This window comes from Eumetopias jubatus, unplaced genomic scaffold (genome assembly GCF_037043125.1).
Source record: "Eumetopias jubatus isolate StellerSeaLion01/CBP00866 unplaced genomic scaffold, mEumJub1_p1.0 scaffold_9, whole genome shotgun sequence".
Taxonomy (NCBI): Eukaryota; Metazoa; Chordata; class Mammalia; order Carnivora; family Otariidae; genus Eumetopias; species Eumetopias jubatus.
Window position 1 is genome coordinate 50,038,234 of NW_028274815.1, and position 21,072 is coordinate 50,059,305.

Consider the following 21,072-nt stretch of genomic DNA (forward strand, 5'->3'; position numbering starts at 1 on the left):
CAGAGTCCATCAAAATCCTTGAGAAGAACACAGGTAGCAACCTCTTTGACCTCAGCTGCAGCAACTTCTTCTAGAAACATCGCTGAAGGCAAGGGAAGCAAGGGAAAAAAATGAACTACTCAGACTTCATCAAGATAAAAAGCTTTTGCACAGCAAAGGAAACAGTCCACAAAACCAAAAGACAACCCATCGAATGGGAGAAGATATTTGCAAATGACGTATCAGATAAAGGGCTAGTATCCAAAATCTCTAAAGAACTTATCAAACTCAACACCCAAAGAATAATCCAGTCAATAAATGGGCAGAAGACATGAACAGACATTTTTCCAAAGAAGACATACAAATGGCCAACAGACGCATGAAAAAGTGCTCAACATCACTCAGCATCAGGGAAATACAAATCAAAACCTCAATGAGATACCACCTCACACCAGTCAGAATGGCTAAAATTAACAAGTCAGGAAACGACAGATGTTGGCGGGGATGCAGAGAAAGGGGAACCCTCCTACACTGTTGGTGGGAATGCAAGCTGGTGCAGCCACTCTGGAAAATTATATGGAGGTTCCTCAAAAAGTTGAAAACAGAACTACCCTATGACCCAGCAACTGCTCTACTGGGTATTTACCCCAAAGATACAAATGTAGTGATTGGAAGGGGCACATGCACCCCAATGTTTATAGCAGCAATGTCCACAATAGCCAAACTACGGAAAGAGCCTAGATGTCCATCAACAGATGAACGGAAAAAGAAAATGTGATACACACACACACACACACACACACACACACACACACACACACAAATGGAACAGTATGCAGCCATCAAAGAAACGAAATCTTGCCATTTGCAATGACGTGGATGGAACTAGACAGTATTATACTAAGCAAAATAAGTCAGAGAAAGACAAGTATCATATGATCTCACTGATATGAGGAATTTGAGAAACAAGACAGAGGATCATAGGGGAAGGGATGGAAAAATGAAACAAGATGAAGCCAGAAGGGAGACAAACCATAAGAGACTCTTAATCTCAGGAAACAAACTGAGGGTTGTTGGAGTGGAGGGGGGTGGGAGGGATGAGGTGGCTGGATGATGGACATCGGCGAGGGTATGTGTTATGGTGAGCGCTGTGAACTGTGTAAGACTGATGAATCACGGACCTGTACCCCTGAAACAAATAATACGTTATATGTTAATAAAAAAAATAAAAAAATAAAAGCCAAAAAAAGAGGGATGGATCTTAAATGTGCTTTACAAAGTAAAAGAAACTAAACCTAAAGGCTGTTACACATTTTATTATTTCATTTATATGACATTCTAGAAAGGCAAAATTAGAGGAAAGAACAAACCAGGAATTATCAGGTGTCAAGGGAGGGATCTGTCTACAAAGAGAAAGCATGCAGAAATTTTGGGACTGATGGAAATACATTGTATGGAACTGTGATGGTGAATTTATCATAAATGGTAGAGTTGTACACCACGTAAGTTTTACACTATGCATATTTTTTTTAAAAATGAACCACAATGTAAGGACAAAGATGGAATGCAGGATATGACAAATAAAAATAACTGTATTATAAATGAATCACACTGAAGGGTATAGAAAAAAAGAAGAAAAAAACGAAGAAATGTCAGCAGTGTGTTGACTAGATACTGTAATGTTAAATTCAAGAGAAAAGCATATATAAACATTGAACTCAAGTTAGAGAATTCTGAAACTATCTAATTTATATACTAAGGTAAATATACTGTAGATAATGAGAGCCAGGTTTATCATCACTAAAGAAATAAGTTAAAAATAAGGGTAAGAGGCTTGAATCAACCCTGTGGTTCTAGATCAGCTGAAGGTATCAATACTGACTAGTGGTTGTCTCTTGTTACTGCTTTTGGCTTAATGTCTATTTTGTCTGATATAAGTATAAATACAGCTACTCCTGCTCTCTCTTGGTTACCATCCGCATGGAGTATCGTTTTCCATTTCTTCACTTTAAACTTGTGTGTCTTTAAGCTAATGAGTCTCTTGTAGGCAGCATATAGTTGTGTGGGTTTTTTTATTCATCCAGTCATTCTATGTCTTTTAATTGGAGAATTCAATCCATTCATATTTAGAGTAATTATAGGTAAGGACTTACTAATGCCATCTCATTTGTTTTCTGGCTGTTTTGTAGTTTCCTTGTTTCTTTCTTCCACTCTTGTTGCCTTCTTTTGTGAACTGTTGATTTCCATAAGATTATGTTCTGATTCCCTTCTATTTTTCATGAATCTACTATGTTTTTGCCTTGTAGTTACCATGAGGCTTATATAAAACTTCTTATAGCTATAACAACCTATTTTATATAGTAACAACTTTGATCACATACAAAAACACTACCATTTTACTCCCTGCACGTTTATGTTTTTAAATGCCCTAAATTCAACAATGGACAGATCTTCTAGGCAGGAAAATCAACATGGAAATGTTGGACTTGAACTATAATTTAGACCAAATGGACTTTAACAGACATATAGAATATTCCATCCAACAGTTCCTGAACACACATTCTTATTAAGCACACACAGAACATTTTGCAGGATAGGTCATATGATAGGCCACAAAACAAGTCTTAGCAGATTTAAGAGGACTGAAATCATACCTAGTACCTTTCCCAACCAAATATGAAACTAGAAATCAATACCAGTAGGAAAGCAGGAAATTTTAAAATATGTGGAAATTAAACAACATAGTCCTGAACAACCAATATGTTAAAGAAAAAAAAAAAATCAAAAGAGAAAGCAAAAAAAAAATCTTGAAACAAATGAAAATGGATACACAACATACAAAAATCAATGGGATGAAGCAAAAGCAGTTCAAAGAGGGAAATTTATGGTGATGAATGATTATATTAAGAAAAAAGAAAGGTCTTGAGGTGCCTGGTTGGCTCAGTCAGTTAAGCGTCTGACTCAGGTCATGGTCATGATCTCAGGGTTGTGAGATGGAGCCCCATGTCAGGCTCCATGCCGGGCCTGGAGACTGCTTAAGGTTGTCTCTCCCCCCTTCCCTCTGCCCCTCCCTCCTGTTCATGTACACACACTCTCTCTCTCAAAAAGAAATAAAAGAATAGAAAAGAAAAGGAGAGAAGACATTACAGCTGATACCAGAGAAATACACAGAATCATGAGACTATTATGAACAATTATATGCCAACAAATTGGAGAACCTAGGAGAAAAAAGGATAAATTCTTAGAAACATACAACTTCCCAAGACTGAATCATGAAGAAATAGAAAACATGAACAGATCAATAATGAGTAAGGAGATTGAATAGTAATCAAAATCCTCCAAACAAACAAAAAGTCCAGGACCAGAAGGTTTTACTGGTGAATTCTACCAAACATTTAAAGAAGAAATAACACCAATCTTCATGAAACTCAACCAAAAATTGAAGAGGAAGGAACACTTTCAAATTCATTTTACAAGGTGAGCATTACCCTGATCCAAAACCAGATAAGGACATTTCTAGAAAACTGCAAACCACTATCCCTGAATACAGACACAAAAATCCCCAACAAAATATGAGCAAATCAAATTCAACAGTACATTTAAAGAATCCTACACTATGATCAGTTCAGATTTATCCCTGGCAGGCAAGGACAGTTCAACATATGCAAATCAACAAATGTGATATACAACATTAAAAAGTAAAAGATAAAAATCAAGAAAAAGCATTTGACAAAACACAACATTCATTCATGATAAATAAAAACTATCAACAAATTGGGTACCTCAACATAATAAACATCATATATGACAAACCCTCAGCTTCTATCATCCTCAGTGGTGATTGGTTAAAAGGTTTCCCTTTAATATCAAGAACAAGATAAAAGTGTCCACTCTCACCATTCTTATTTAACATAGTATTGGAAGTCCTAGCCAGAGCAACCAGGAAAGAAAAAGAAGTAAAAGGCATCCAAATCAGAGAAGAAATAACACTGTCTTTGTTTACAAATGATATAATCTTATATATGGAAAATCTTAAATACTTCACCAATGATTAGTGTTTCTATACACTAGCCCGCATCGGGCTCTTTGGTCAGCAGAGAGTCTGCTTCTCCCTCTCCCTCTGCCTGCTGCTCTGCCTAACTGTGCTCTCTCTCTGTCTCTCTGTCAAGTAAATAAATAAAATCTTTTAAAAAAATAAAAAATAAAAACATACAGCTGTTATCAACAGAGTTTAAAGAACTAAGCCTAGATGACTTTAATGGGAAATATTTGCTTAAAAAAAAGTCATTTAGTTTTAGAGTGTTTCTATACACTAATGACAAGATATCTGAAAAAAAAATTAGAAAACAATGCAAATTTACACTAGTATCAAAAGCAATAAAACACCTAGGAACAAATTTAATCAAGGACATGAAAGATTTATACCCTGACAACTACAAGACTTTGATGACAGAAACTGAGGAAGACACCAAAAAATGGAAAGATGTCCTATGTTCACCAGAAGAATTAATATTGTTAAAAAGTCCACATTACCCAAAGCCACCTACAGAGTCAATGCAATCCCCATCAACACTCGCTGGCATTTTTCACACAAAGAGAAAAAAAATTCTTAAATTTGTATGGAGCCATAAAAGACCCCAAACAGGCAAAGAAATTCTGAGTAAGAACAAACTGGAGGCATCACACTTCCAGATTTTAAACTACACTACAAAGTTACAGTGATCAGAAGAGCATGGTACTTGCATTAAAATAGAAACAGACAAATGAACCGAATAGAGAGCACAGAAATATTTCCCTGCACATACAGTCAACTAATATTTGACAAGGGATCCAAGAATACTCAATGAGGAAAAGATAGCCTCTTTAATAAATGGTCCTGTAAAAACTGAATAACCAAGTGCAGAAAAACGAAATTGGACCCCTATCTTATACCATTCACAAAAGTTAACTTGAAATGGGTTGAGTTAAACATAAAACCTGAAAATTCCTAGAGAAAAACATATGGGAAAAACTCCTTGACACTGATCTTGGCAATGACTTTTTTTAATGTGACACCAAAGGCACAAGCAACAAAAATAAAACTCAATAGGTGGGACTGTATCAACCAAAAATCTTCTGTACATCAAAAGAGACAATCAACAAAATAAAAAGGCAACCTACAGAATGGGAGAAAATACTTGCAAACCACAGATCTGATAAGGGATTAATATCCAAAATATATAAAGAACTCTTAGAACTCAGTAACAAAGAACAAACAAGCTGACATCCCCAAAATGAATCCAATTAAACAATGGGCTGAAGACATGAACAGACATTTTTCCAAAGACCACCTATGGATGGCCAACAGACACATGAAAAGATGCTCAATGTCACTGATTATCAGGGAAATGCAAGCCAAAACTACAATGAGAGATCACCTCACACCTGTCAGAATGGCTAAAGTGAACAACACAAGAAACAACAGATGTTGTTGAGGATGTGGAGAAAGGGGAACCCTCTTACACTGTTGGCGAGAATGCAAACTGGTACAGCCACTGTGGAAAATCATACGAAGGTTCCTCAAAAAGTGAAAAATAGAACTACCCTACCATCCAGCAATTGTATTACTGGGTATTTACCCCCCAAAATAAAAACACTAAGTCGAAGGGATACATGCACCCTGATGTTTATAGCAGCATTATCTACAATAGCCAAATTAGGGAAACAGCCCAATTGTCCAACAATTGATGAATGGATAAAGAACATGTGGTACACATACACACAATAGAATATTACTCAGCCATAAAAAGAATGAAATCTTGACATTTGCAACAACATGGATGGAACTAGAGAGTATTATACATAAGTTAGTCATAGAAAGACAAATACCAGTTGATCTCACTCATATGTGGAATTTAAGAAACAAAACAAATGAGCAAAGGGGGAAAAAAAGAGACGGAAACCGAGAAACAGACTTTTAACTATAGAGAACTGATGGTTGCCAGGTGGGTGGAGGTAATGGGTTGGGTAGGTTAGGGAAATTGGGAAGTGCACTTGTTGTGATGAGCACCAGGTGTTGTACGGAGGTGCTGAATCACTATTTTGTATAACTGAAACTGATATCGCACTGTATGTAAACTAACTGGAATTCAAATAAAAACTTAAAAAATAAAACTGGGCAGAGGAATTGAACAGACTTTTTTCCAAAGAAGACATACAAATGGCCAACGGGTACATGAAAAGGTGCTCAACATCACTAATCATCAAGGAAATGCAAACTTCTAGCTCACTAATCATCAGGGAAATGCAATCCATGAGATAGATCACCTGACACCTGTTAGCATGGCCATTATCAGAAAGAGATAGAGGCGCCTGGGTGGCTCAGTCGGTTAAGCGTCTGCCTTCACCTCAGGTCCTGATCCTGGAGTCCTGGAATTGAGCCCCGCATAGGGCTCCCTGCTTCATGGGGAGTCTGCTTCTCCCTTTCCCTCTGCCCCTCCCCACAGCTTATGCTCTCTCAAATAAATAAATAAAATCTTAAAAAAAAAAAAGACAAGAAATAAATGTTGGTGAGGATACAGAGTGAAGGTAACCCTTGTGCACTACTGGTTGATGGAAATGTAATTGATACAGCCACTATAGAAAACACTATGGAGAGTCTTCAAAAACTTAAAAACAGAACTACCATATGAGCCAGCAATTACACTTCTGGGTATATATTCAAAGGAAATGAAAACAGAATACTGAAGAGAGATCTACACTCCCATGTCATTATTCATAATAGCCAAGATATGGAAACAACCTAAGTGTCCATCAATATACGAAGGGATAAAGAAGTGATATTTATACATATCTATATCTATATGATATTATCCATTCATATATACATGTATATCATTATATAATATTATCCATTCATATATATATATACATATATATATATATATATATAATATTATTCAGCCATTAGAAAGAAGGAAATCCTGTCATTTGAAACACACATAGATGGACCTTTAGGGCATTATGCTAAATGAAAAAAGTCAGACAGAGAAAGACAAAAACTGTATGATACATATGTGGAATCTAAAACAGCCAAACTCATGGAAACAGAGAGTAGAAGGGTAGTTATCAAAGACTGGAGGGTGAGAGAAATGGGGAGACCGTGGTCAAAGGGTACAGACTTCCAACCAGAAGATGAAGATGTTCTGGGGATCTATGCACAGCATTGTAATGACAGCTAACAATAATACCATACACTTGAAAGTTGTTAAAAGAGAAGATCTTAAATGCTCTCACCACAAAAAGTAAAGGCAATTATGTGACAGGGCAGAGGTATTAGTTAATGCTATAGTGGTAATTATTTTGCAATATATAAGTCTATCAAATCAACACACTACAAACCTTAATAAATTTATACAATGTTTTATGTCAATTATATCTCAAAAAAGCTAAAAAAAAATCCTTTTTTCAAGAAAAAAAAGAAAGGAAAGGAAAGGTAAAAAAAGGAAGGGGAGGGGAGGGAGGAAGGGAAACAGAAAACAAGGGTTCTTGGGAGAAATGGTTGATGGGGGCAGCAGAGTGGGCTAGTGCAGGGTACAGGAGCCAACATGAAAGTGTTCTCAATAGCTAAAACTGGAATAATTTGAGTAGTATTAGATTATAATCCAAAGAATGAAATAAATGCCTCTGAATCCATACTGATGTACATGAATAAAGGAATAAATAAATGGGGAAGGAACAACAGCTCTTGCTTACAGAAAAATTCCACTTAACAGGAATGAAGAAATATAAAAACTCCATTAGAACACTAGAGTAATAATTGCTACAGGCAAGATCCAGTGATGGATGCTAAAATAAGTGATCAAAGTTTAAGCAGAAACAGGATGTTTACATAGTCTACCAGTTTCTCCCTCAAATATCTAGTATTTACAAAGGAAAAACAGTAACTGTACCGTGGAGAATCTTGGTAGACACCACTGTAGTCAAGTGATCAAGGTTAACATCACCAGTAATGCATATCAACTTAATGTGCTCCCTAATGAGATGCACTGAAAATGCATAACCTCAATATACTCCTGAGACATAAGGGAAAACTAAATAAAAACTTTCTCCAAAACAACTAATCATTTCTCTTCAAAGTGTCGATATCATAAAAAACAAGAGAGCCACAGATTGGAGGAAATAAAGTAGACATGACAACTAAAACACAAGGTAGAATCGTGGTGGGGTCTTGGAATGGATCTGGAGCAAAAAAAGTTCAATTGTGGAAAAATCAGGTGAAATCCAAATACAAATCAGTCTATATTTTAGTTATAATTTTATATGAAGGATAATTTCTTAGTTTTGGTAAATGTGTTATGGTAAGATGTAAACATAAAGGAATCTTTGGTAAAGGACATATTGGTAACCTCTAAGATATTCTCCAATGATCTCTGATTCCTGGTATTCACGCCCTTGTGTGACCCCTAAGTCTTGAGGAAATAGTGATTCATTTCTACTGAAGAGAAAGTGGCAGAAGTGGTGAGAGAGAGAGCACGAGAGGGCGGAGGGTCAGAGGAAGAAGCAGACTCCCTGCTGAGCGGGGAGCCCAAAGCAGGGCTCGATCCTGAGACTCTGGGATCATGACCCAAGCCGAAGGCAGATGCTTAACCGACTGAGTCACCCAGGCACCCCTTGAATTACTATGGACTCTGGAGTCAAACAAACCTAGATTCAAATGCCACCTCTTTTTTTTATTTTTTTATTTTTTAAAGATTTTATTTATTTGACAGAGAGAGACACAGCGAGAGAGAGAAACAAGCAGGGGAAATGGGAGAGGGAGAAGCAGGCTTCCCGCTGGGCAGGGAACCCGATGTGGGGCTCGATCCCAGGACCCTGAGATCATGACCTGAGCTGAAGGCAGATGCTTAACCTTAACAACTGAGCCACCCAGGCGTCCCTCAAATGCCACCTCTTATCACTTAATAATAGCCATGTGATGTTGGGCAAAACATCTAATTTCTCTAAGTATTAGGATTTTAAAATCCTGATGATTATACTAAGTATAAAATGGTATCTGCATCTACTATAACAGATGGCATTTAGTACATTCTAGACAAATGGCATTATTATTAGTTCATATTTATAGTCATTTTTTATTTTCTTCTCATTCAAGGAATTCAACTCTAATTCAGTATTATAATACTGAAAGCAGAGACTGACCCTATGTTTTAGGCCCAATCCAATTCTCAATCACTCAGTTTTAGAGCTATAAGGGACCTTGCAGCTTTTCAAGCCTTTCCTCCCACCATCATCCACATAGGAGTACCAAAGATATTAAATGACTTGTCCAGGAGGATAGCTGACTGAGGAGCTGAAAGCAGGGCTCAAGATTCAGGGAGACACTACCATGCAGTGAATGAGCTCTTGCTTTAAACAGATTGCACGAGAATGCCCATTCTCTTGCTTACAAACAGCATTATGTGTGGGGGCACCTGGGTGGCTTGGTTGAGCATTTGACTCTTGGTTTCAGCTCAGGACATGATCTCAGGGTTGTGAGATTGAGCCTGTCAGGCTCTGTGCTCAGCAGGAAGCCTGCTTGAGATTCTCTCTCCCTCTCCCTCTGCCCCCCACACCCTCAATAAAAGAAATAAATCTTAAAGAAAAAAACAAAACAAAAGCAAAAGAGCATTATGTGAGACGATGCTGTCTGCTGACAAAGCAGCAGTATCAGCGTCTCGGTTTCCCAGAGGGTAAATAAGGATATCACGACATGGCTCCTAGGGTTATCATAAGCCTTAAATGAGATAACGTATGTAAGCCCCTCACTGCCATAACTACCACGTGTGGATGCTGAATAAACATTTTTTTCCCTTCCTTCTTTCCAAGCCCAGGGCTCTTCGCTACCATATGCTACCTTCTCAACTATAAGGTGGTATGTGAAACACACACGGTAATTCTGTTTTAGCTGTATTTTAAAGGATTCAAAATGTAAAACTGAATTAATGATAGTCTTAAAATTAGGCTGAATAGTATAAACCTAATGCATTTAGTCCTCACCTGGGTTTCCTTTCCTATAATACACTGCAAAATGGGGCACCGCAGCAGAGAGCACATTATACTGATGTGCATTACCAGGGAGGTTAGCCTTGATAACCTGGCTAAAGTCATGTCTGTCAGGATTCTCTGCTGGAAAGTTACCTTTTTTTCATTGTAAATACTAAATATTTGAGAAGAATCATGAAATGGAAACTAAGAGAGAAGGGAGAGAGAGAGAATATGAGCAAACAAGAGAGTGAGCACGTGCACACAACCCAAATCCTGGCCTTCAGTGTATTTCCAATACAATAAACAATTAGTAAATTGCACCATGGGATGATCAAAGACTCTTCCCAAAGTAATTCGATGTTTTGAAATACTCGGTGCCAAGTCTTGTCAAAAGCCTTCTGAAATTATAAATACATTACTTTCAGATGTTCTCTCTTAGGCATTTATGCCTTGAAAGACTTCTAGAAGACTAGTCAGATACAACCTCCCTGAAGAGAAATCGTACTCCTTTCCCCCAAGACCTCACATTTGCTTAAGTATTTAAAACCTTTTATCACAAATTCCATCAGCTTGCTTGTCATCACATTGAGACTCACCGATCTGCAGATACCGGAGTCCCTTCTGGACTGGAATAGCCTTCCAAATCTGAAATGTTCACTTGTGTTTGCCTTGAGGTTACTATCTGGCTATTCTGAAAAAGTATGGTTTTCAAGTCCTGAGAAATAGTATTACTATCTGGAAGAGGAGACTGTACAACTTGGAAGTCCGGTGAAGATTTAGGTCCTAGAAAACCTAAAGATTCTTGATTCTGTGCTACAGGTTTACCGGTCAATAACTGGGAGGCTGGTTCCAATGATCTTGAAGATATAGTTTGTAGGTCAGAGTTAAACTCACTATTCATCCTTGTTTTAGAAGCAGGATCCAATGAGTGAAATCTTTCATCTAAGGTTCCACTATCCAACTTGGAAGGAGTCTTGGGATAAAGAGTTATACGAACACAAGAAAGTGCTTTTCTATTTGAGGGTGGAGTACATGCAGATGTTACTAATGTACACTGATTTGGGGCTGATTGGGAGACCACGTTATCGAACTTGGCTTCAACATTTATCATATTGGAAATGTATGATTTAAACTTATGTTGGTTATTCTTTTCTACTACATAATCCTGACCTGGAGGAAGAGGGGAATGGTATTTTCCCATGTGATCTACATCTGGGGCTTTGCTTTGTTCAAAGAGCTGACGTTGTTCAAGAAAAATGGAAGAAGGAAGGTCTGAAGCTATATAATCCTGACCTTGAGGAAAGGGAGAGTGGTTTTCTTTCATCTGATGATCTAAATGTGGGGCTTTGCTTTGTTCAAAGAGTTCTTGTTTTTCAAGAAAAATGCGACAAGGAAGGTTTGGAGCTACGTAATCCTGATGTTGAGGAGGGGAAGAATGGTATTTTCTCACATGGTGATCTGCATGTGAGGCTTTGCTTGGTTCAAAGAGCTCTCGTTGTTTAAGAATAATGTGCGAAGCAAGATCTGGAGTTATAGTTATATTCTTCTCTTTTACTCCTAGTGTGGAACTTGGTCTGCTCATGTTAATGAAGGTATGGTTATCAGAAAAATGAACTTCCTTGGCATTGCTACACTTTGCACTGGTACTGGGCTCAGAATCACTGCCTTTAAAATCTGATCTTTCTAAGAGTTTTTCTTCTTGCTGAGAATGTTCAACAGGTAATTTTTGGCTTTGCCTACTACTTTCTGCTAAAATAGTCACAGCTTTATCTGGTGAATGACTAACAATTTTAAATGATGAAGGGGAAGAGGTTCTCTGTTCTAGATCTCTGGGAGGATTTTGCTCTTCAGTGAAATGAGAATTAAATACCCCCACAGATGCTCCAGTACACTGGCTACCTTCAGTAACACCAACCTTAAGAACAGAGGAATCTGAAAAGCATTTAGAATGTCGGTGAGATGAAAAAGTGATGGAAGTAGTATACTTTTTCATGGGTTCTGGGGGCAGCATTTGTGATGAAGAATGACAATCCATTTCTTCATTTGGCAGATAAGCAGGTTCTACTAATTCTGACAGCCAAGGGTCTATCTTTTCATGGAATGGCATTCGAAGACCCTGGCTAATTCTGAAGTCATCAGTTGTAAAGTTTTGAAATGGGGAATGACTTCGTAACTGCAAGGAATTCCAAACTTTGAAATGGGGGTTACTTTGGTCTAGTGATTTGGAAAGGTTGATGTGTCTGGTTCTCCATGATGATGGACTCCGTTGTCCTCTGATCATTTCTGAGGGGTCAGCAGATCTGAAAACACAAGGGTGACTATCCAATTGTGGTTGTTCAGCAGTTAGGGTCCTGAAACATCCTTTTTCATGGCTCTCAATAATAATGTGACTACATACAGCTTCTGGCTTGTATCCTATTCCCCGTGGACTCTGTAAACCCTAGAAGACATAAACAAGTTCTTACTTGTAGTCCAAATAATTATATAAAAACCAGTTTTATAATCCAGGCTAAGAATTGACCACAAAGGTCCTGTTGATCTTTTACAATAAAACAGATAAGAACATAACAAAAAGGACAGTTAATTATAGGATAAAATGGGTCATGATAACTAAGACCACACAGTTAATTTCTTCTAAAAATGTTTCACTAAACAAACAAAAGTAAAGACTACTTTGGTCCCCCAGTATTCTCACCTTTTTTCTTTTAGTAACAGAGGTCCCTTACTCTAACCTTTGCTGGTCACATGGCCACAAAGCTGGAGACCTTTCTAGGTTCCTTTGTACCTAGGTGTGACCATATGACTAGGTTTAGGCCAATGGGTTATGAGCAAAAGCAGTAAGTATAAGTTCTGCTTCATGTCCTTAGAAAATCAAATTCTTGGCCTCCATGTTCCCCTACTACCACCATCACTACCATCACCATTATCTTGCCAGCTGAAAATGGTAATATCTAGAACAATCTCAGAAGCCATGTGTAATAATGGCTTAGCTGCCAAGCCTGCTTGGGTCTTTGGATAACTTCAAGGAAAAGAGCTCCCTTTCCTGCCTTAGACTACAATAAAAAAGAAAAAGAAAATTCTACCATATTTGAGCCATTGTATTTTGGGGTCTCTTTGTTATAGAAGCTTGGCCTATACCCTAATATTTTACCAATAATTGTGATGAAGAATGACAGAAAGGAATATTCCAAAGAATAGGAAAAAGAATGAGTACTTCTTCCTGGGGTAATGGATCAGAACCTAAAGCTACCATAAATATAAAACTTTTCTGAGATTTCTGTTTTACCTATTTGATGATAACAGCCACATTCGATTTCAAATAAAAATACCTAAAATTATGCTATCACTTCTGATAGTAGTTGTGTAGGAGTAGTTGTACTTTCTCCTATCTGTCTGATAAGTATAACTAAAAGTCCTAGACATTATAAATAAAACAAACATAAGAATTATCTGAAAGATCTAGAGAAGGCAGGCTGGCTAGGGATTTTGGGACCTGAGGAATGATATGGTAGTGAAATCCCTGGGTTTTCTTTTTACGTCATATATTCCAGATTTGGGAGCTAAAGAAGCCAGCAACACAGGAAAAAGGGCATAGACAAAGGCTCTAATAAAAACCCACTCTCATTAGCTAAAAAAAAAAAAAAAAAAAAAAAAAAAACCAGTAAAAGTGAAGTCTAGCAAGACAGAAAACTTTTAGACCGTAACTGCTCTATTCCAGCCAAACACCACAGGAAAAAAAAAAAAACTGCTTTTCTCATATCAGCAAAGGCTAAATGAGGAGCCTAAACCTCTACCCTTGCTAAATGATTACAAGACACCCCAACATCCAAGCCAAAGTATTAGAGATGGCCAAGTAGGGGCCCAGGACGTATTTTTGCCCTTGATGGCTGGTAAGGAGCTACCCCTTGCTGTGGTATCAGTGGAGACCACAGAGGGAAACTGGACTTTTCCATTCAGCAGCAATGACAGGCCCCCCTCTCCCCCAGCTATAGGCTGGAAGAAAATTTTGTAAACCTTATATCCAATAAAAGACTTGTATCTAACATATATAAAGATATCCCAAACCTTAACAGCTTAAAAAAAAAAAAGACAACCCAATTAGAAAAATGGGCAAAAAAACCAACATTTCACTGACTAGAATAGAGATGGGACATAGGGGCATAATAACATGTTCAACACGATTAACATTAAGGAAATGAAAATTAAAACTACAACGATTGCTTCTGTACAAGAAAGGAAACAGTAGACAAAACCAAAAGACAACTGACAGAATAGAAGATATTTGCAAATGACATATCAGATAAAGGGCTAGTATCCAAAATCTATAAAGAACTTATCATGGGGCACCTGGGTGGCTCAGTCATTAAGCATCTGCCTTCGGCTCAGGTCATGATCCCAGGACCCTGGGATCAAGCCCCACATTGGGCTCCCTGCTCCGCGGGAAGCCTGCTTCTCGCTCTCCCACTCCCCCTTGCTTGTGTTCCTTCTCTCGCTGTGTCTCCCTCTGCCAAATAAATAAATAAAATATTTATCAAAAAAAAAAAAAAAGAACTTATCAAACTCAACACCTAAAGAACAAATAATCCAGTCAATAAATGGGCAGAAGACATGAACAGACATTTTTCCAAAGAAGACATACAAATGGCCAACAGATGCATGAAAAAGTGCTCAACATCACTCAGCACCAGGGAAATACAAATCAAAACCACAATGAGATACCACTTCACACCAGTCAGAATGGCTAAAATTAACCACTCAGGAAATGACAGATGTTGGCAAGGATGCGGAGAAAGGGGAACCCTCCTACACAGTTGGTGGGAATGCAAGCTGGTGGAGTCACTCTGGAAAACAGTATGGAGGTTCCTCAGAAAGTTGAAAAGAGAGCTACGCTACAACCCAGCAATTGCACTACTAGGGATTTACCCCAAAGAAACAAATGTATTGATCTGAAGGGGCATCTGCACCCCAATGTGTATAGCAGCAATGTCCACAATAGCCAAACTATGGAAAGAGTCCAGATGTCCATCGACAAATGAATGGATAAAGATGTGGCGCGTGCGCACACACACACCCGAATATTACTCAGCCATCAAAAAAATGAAATCTTGCCATTTGCAACAACATGGTAGAACTAGAGGGTATTATGCTAAGCGAAATAAGTCAGTAACAGAAAGACAATTATCATATGCTCTCATTCATACGTGGAATTTAAGAAACAAAACAGAGTATCATAGAGGAAGAGAGGAAAAAATAAAACAAGATGAAACCAGAGATGCAGACAAACTGTAAGAGACTCTTATCATAGGAAACAAACTGAGGGTTGCTGGAGAGGGGTAGGGATGGAGGGATGGGGTAACTGGCTGATGGACATTAAGGAGGGCACAGGATGTAATGAGCACTGGATATTATATAAGACTGATCAATCACTGACCTCTACTTCTGAAATCAGTAATACATTATATGTTAATTGAATTTAAATGTAAAATAAAAATAAATTTTAAAGAAAACTATAATGATTCTTCTGCATCTACTGAGATGATCATATGGTTTTTATCCTTTTGCATGTTAATGTGATGTATCACATTGATTTATTTGCAAATAAATTTATTTGCATCCCAGGAATAAATCCCACTTGATCGTGGTGAATGATTTTTTTAATGTATTATTAGATTGAGTTTGTTAATATTTTGTTGAAGATTTCTGCATCTGTGCTCATTAGATATACTGGCCTACAGTATTCTTTTTTTCTGTAATGTCTTTTTTTTTCTTTTTTAAAGATTTTATTTATTTATTTGACAGGGAGAGACACAGGAAAGAGGGAACATAAGCAGGGGGAGTGGGAGAGGGAGAAACAGGCCTCCCGCCGAGCAGGGAGCCTGATGTGGGACTCAATCCCAGGACTCTTAGGATCACGACTTGAGCCGAAGGCAGATGGCCAATGACTGAGCCACGCAGGTGCCCCTTTTTCTGTAATGTCTTTAAACGATTTTGGTATCAGGGTAATGCTGGCATTGTAGAAGGAATCTGGAAGTTTCCTTCCTCTTCTATTTTTTGGAATAGTTCGAGAATAGGTATTAACTCTTCTTTAAATGCTTGGTAGAATTTACCTGTGAAGCCACCAGGTCCTGGACTTTTGTTTGTTGGGAGTTTATTACTGATTCAATTTCATTGCTAATAATTGGTCTGTTCAAATTTTCTGTTTTTTCCTAATTCAGTTTTGGAAGGTGATATGTTTCTAAGGAATTTATCCATTTCTTCTTGGTTGCCCAATTTTTTGTCATATAGTTTTAATAATATTCTTATAATCCTTTGTATTTCTGTGGTATTAGTTGGTATTTCTCCTCCATTTCTGATTTTATTTATTTGAATCCTTTTTTTTTTGATAAGTCTTACTAAAGGTTTATCAATTTTGTTAATCTTTTCAAAGAACTAGCTCCTGGTTTCATTGATCAGGTCTATTTTTTTTTTTTTTTTTTTTTAGTCTCTATTTCATTTACGTCTGCTCTAATTGCTATTATTTCCTTCATTCCACTGGCTCTGGACGTTGTTCTTTTTCTAGATCCTTTAGGTGTAAGGTTAGGTTCTTTGAGATTTTTTTTGCTTCCTGAAGTAGGCCTGTATTGCTGTAATCTTCCCTCTGAGAACTGTTTTCACTGTATCCCAAAGATTCTGAGTCATTGTGTTTTCATTTTCATTTGTCTCCCTGTATTCTCTGATTTCTTCTTTGATTTCCCATTCATTGTCTGTAACATCACATTATTAAGAGAAAGAATAAAACCAGTAAGATCGTCTCAATAAATGCACAAAAAGCATTTGACAAAGTACAACATCCACTCATGATAAAAACTCTCAACAAAGTAGATTTAGAGAGAACATACCTCAACATAATAAAAGCCGTATATGAAAATCTCACAGCTAACATCATACTCAGTGGTGAAAAACTGAGAGCTTTTCCCGTCAGGAACAAGGTAAGGATATCCACTCTCACCAGTTTAATTCAGCATAGTACTGGAAGTCCAAGCCACAGCAATAAGACAAGGAAAAGAAATAAAAGGCATCCAGTTGATAAGGAAAAAGTAAAACTTTCACTATTTGTAGATGACATAATACTATATATAGAAAATCCTAATTACTCCACCAAAAAACTACTAGAACTGACAAATGAATTCAGTAAAGTAGAAGGACACAAACACAAAATTAATATACAGAGATCTGTTGCATTTCTATATGCTAATAATGAAGTAGCAGAAAGAGATATTAAGAAAATAATCCTATTTACAACTGAACCAATAATAATAAAGTCCTAAGACTAAAATTAACCAAGGAGGTTTAAAACCTGAACTCCAAAAGCTGTAAAAACACTGAAAGAAACTGAAGATGACACAAACAAATGGAAAGATATTCCATGTTCATGGATTTGAAGAACCAATATTGTTAAATGATACTAAATAGTCAAAGACTAGATGCTTTTCCCCTAGGACAAGAACAAGACAAGCATGTCCATTCTTCCTCCTATCTTCAATATCATACTGTAGGTCCTAGCCAGGGCAATCTGGAAAGAAATTAAAATCCAGATTGGAAAGGAAGAAGTAAAACTATATTTATAAATGACATGATCTTCATAAAGAAAATTCCAAGGAAACCACACAAAACCAACCAGCTTGTTAAGAAACTAGCTCAGGAAAGTTGCAGGATTCAAGCTCAATATACAAAACTCAACTGTATTTCAACACACAGTAAACAATCCAAAAACAAAACTTAAGAAAACAATTCTATTTACAATAGCACAAAAAATAAAATACATAAGAATACATTTACCAAAATAAATATAAAACTAGCACACTACAAAACACTGTTGAAAAAAATTATGGATAATCAAAACAAATGGAAAACTGACCCAGTGGACTTGAAGACAATACTGTTAAAATGGCAATACTCCCCATATTGATCTATTGGTTCAAGGCAATTCCTATCAAAATCCTACCTGGCTTTTTTTTTTTTCCCCCCCAAAATTTGACAAACATATCCTAAAGTTCATATAGAAATTCAAGGGACCCATAGTAGCCAAACCAACCTTAAAATGATGAACAAAGTTGGAGGTCTCACTTTCTGATGTCAAAACTTACTAAACAGCTAGCGTAATTGAAACAGGGTAGTACTGGCACAGGATAAACATATAGATCAAGGGAACAGAACCGACAGTCCATAAATAAACACTAACATTTATGGTGACTTGATTTTCAACGAAGGAGCCAAGAAAATCCATGGGAAAAGAATAGTCTTTTCAATAAACAATGCTAGGACAACTGATTATCCAGGTGTAAAAGAATGAATTTGCATTCCACATAAAAATTGCCTCTGTGGGTATAGGCAGCACAAGTATATAAAACTGTATAATATATACAATTGTGTATACATATATATAAAATATATAAATACATAAAATATAATTATAATATATAAATATATATTAAATTTAAAACTTCTGTGCATCAAAATATACAACCAACAGTGTAAAATGGCAACCTACAGAGTGGGATAAAATATTTGCAAATCATGTATCTGATAAAGGGTTAATATCTGGACTGTATAAAGAACTCTTACGACTCAAAAAAAATTAAAACCAATTAAAAAATGGGCAAACATCTTAAATAGACATTACTCCAACGAAGATGTACAACTGGCCAACAAGTACATGAAAAGATGGTTAACATCACTAATCATCAGGGAAGTGTAAATCAAAAGCACAATGAGATACCACTTCACACCTGTAGGATGGCTATTATCAAAAAAAGCAGAAAATAACAAGGGTTGGAGAGGACGTGGAGAAATTAGAATCCTTGTGCACTGCTGGTAGGAATGTAAAATGGTGTAGCTGTTGTGGAAAAACAGTATGACAGTTCCACAAAAACTTAAAAATAGAATGACCATATAATCTAGCAATTCCACCTTTTTTTAAAAAAAAATATTTTATTTATTTATTTGACAGAGAGAAACATAGCGAAAGAGGGAACACAAGCAGGGGGAGTGGGAGAGGGAGAAGCAGGCCTCCCTGCGGAGCAGGGAGCCCGATGCGGGGTTCGATCCTAGGACCTTGGGGATCATGACCTGAGCCAAAGACAGACGCTTAACACCTGAGCTACCCAGGTGCCCCCTCTAGCAATTCCACTTGTGAGTCTATACCCCCAAAAATTAAAAAGTAGGGTCTCAAGGAGATATTTGTATGCTCATGTTCATAGTAGCACTATTCACAAACAACCAAAAGGTGGAAGCAACTCAAGTGTCCACTGATGGATGAATGGATAAACAAAATGTGGTATATACATACAATGGAATATTATTCAGCCTTAAAAAGAAAAGAAACTGACACAGGCTACAACATGGATGAACCTTGAGGACATAATGTTAAGTGAAATAAGACAGTCACAAACAAATACTGTATGATCATACTTTTATGAGATACCTAAAGGAGTCAAATTCATAGAAGCAGAAATTAGAATGGTGGTTGCCAGTGGTTGGGGAGAAAGGGAAGTGAGGAGTTATGGTTTAATGGATATAGTTTCAGTTTTACAAGAAGAGTTCTGGAGATCAGTTGTACAACAGTGTGAATATTGTTAACACAACTGAATTGCATACTTAATAATAGTTAAGATGGGGGTGCCTGGGTGGCTCAATCGATTAAGTGTCTGCCTTCAGCTCAGGTCATGGTCCCAGGATCCTGGGATCGAGTCCCGCATCAGGCTCCCTGCTTAATGGGGGGTCTGCTTCTCCTTCCCCTTCTGCCCCTCCCCTTGCTTTTGCTCTCTCTCTCTCTCTCTCTCTAATAAATAAAATCTCTAATAAATAAAATCTAATTAAAAAATAGTTAAGATGGTAAATTTTGTTTTATATATTTTACAGAATTTTCAAAGATAAATTTTATATTGCCTCAAAACGGATCACAGACGTAAATATAAGAACTAAAACTAAGTATCTTTCAAAAAAGATAAATCTGTAATTCTGAGTTATGCCATGATTTCTTACTCTAACACCAAAAGCATAAGCAATAAAGGAGAAGTGTAAGTTGGACTTCATCAAAATAAAAAATTTGTGCTTCAAAGGTCACCATCAAGAAAGTAGAATGACAGCACACAGAATGGGAGAAAATATTTGCAAACAGTGTATCTGTTAAGGGACTAATTTCAGAATAAATAAAGAACTCTTAATTTTCAACAGTAAAAAAGACAACAAATTTACAATGAACAAACGAAGGGAGGAAAAGTACACTTGTGACAAGCACCGGTTGTATGGAAGTGCTGAATCAGTATATTGCACACCTGAAACTGATATTACATTGTATGTTAATTAACTCAAATTTAAATAAAAACACAAAATAAAACAAAATAAAATAAAAACAAAACTATATTAAATTAAAATAAATTAAATTAAAATAAAATGGGAAAGAATTGGGATAGAGACATTTCTGCAAAGATGAATGAGAAGATGTTCTACATTTTAGAAATAAAAAACACAATGCTACTTTACATCCCATAGAACTACTATAATCAAAAAGAAAATAACAAGTTGGAAAGAATGTGAAGAAGCTGGAACCCTCACACACTGCTAATGGGAATGTAAAACGGTGCAGTTACATTGGAAAACTATTCATTGGTGCCTTAAAATGCTAAACATTCATCCCAGAAGTTCCACTCTTAGGTATGTACACAAAAGATATGAAAACATGACCATTCAAAAACCTGTGTACTTATGCTCATGGCAGCACCATTCACAAGAGCAAGAAAGTGGGAAAAAGCAAATGTCTATCAACTGGTGAATGGATAAATAATATCTATACAAAGCAATATTTGGCAATAAAAAATACTCATTCATGCTGCTATATAACATGGGTGAATATTAAATACATTATACTGAATACAAAAAGGTAGTCATAAAAGATCACATATGATTCCATTTATATCAAATTTCCAGAAGAGGCAAATCCACAGAGGGAGAAAGTGGATTAGTTTTTACCTAGGGCTAGGAGAATTAAGGGGAGGAGAGAGGATGATAAAAATGTTCTAAAATCAATTAGTGTATGTTTCTGTAAAT

At 36.8% G+C, this 21,072-nt stretch overlaps 1 protein-coding gene across 4 annotated transcripts in view; it reads right to left on the minus strand.

Annotated features, from left to right (window-relative positions):
- Positions 1-21,072, minus strand: part of ALMS1 (ALMS1 centrosome and basal body associated protein) — a 208,625-nt gene that overhangs the window by 91,049 nt on the left and 96,504 nt on the right. For all 4 annotated transcript variants that reach the window (XM_088026459.1, XM_028116263.2, XM_088026458.1 and 1 more), the window contains exon 10: positions 10,581-12,424. In XM_088026459.1, coding sequence (XP_087882585.1) covers positions 10,581-12,424 — 1,844 coding nt within the window. The remainder of the gene's footprint in view (positions 1-10,580; positions 12,425-21,072) is intronic.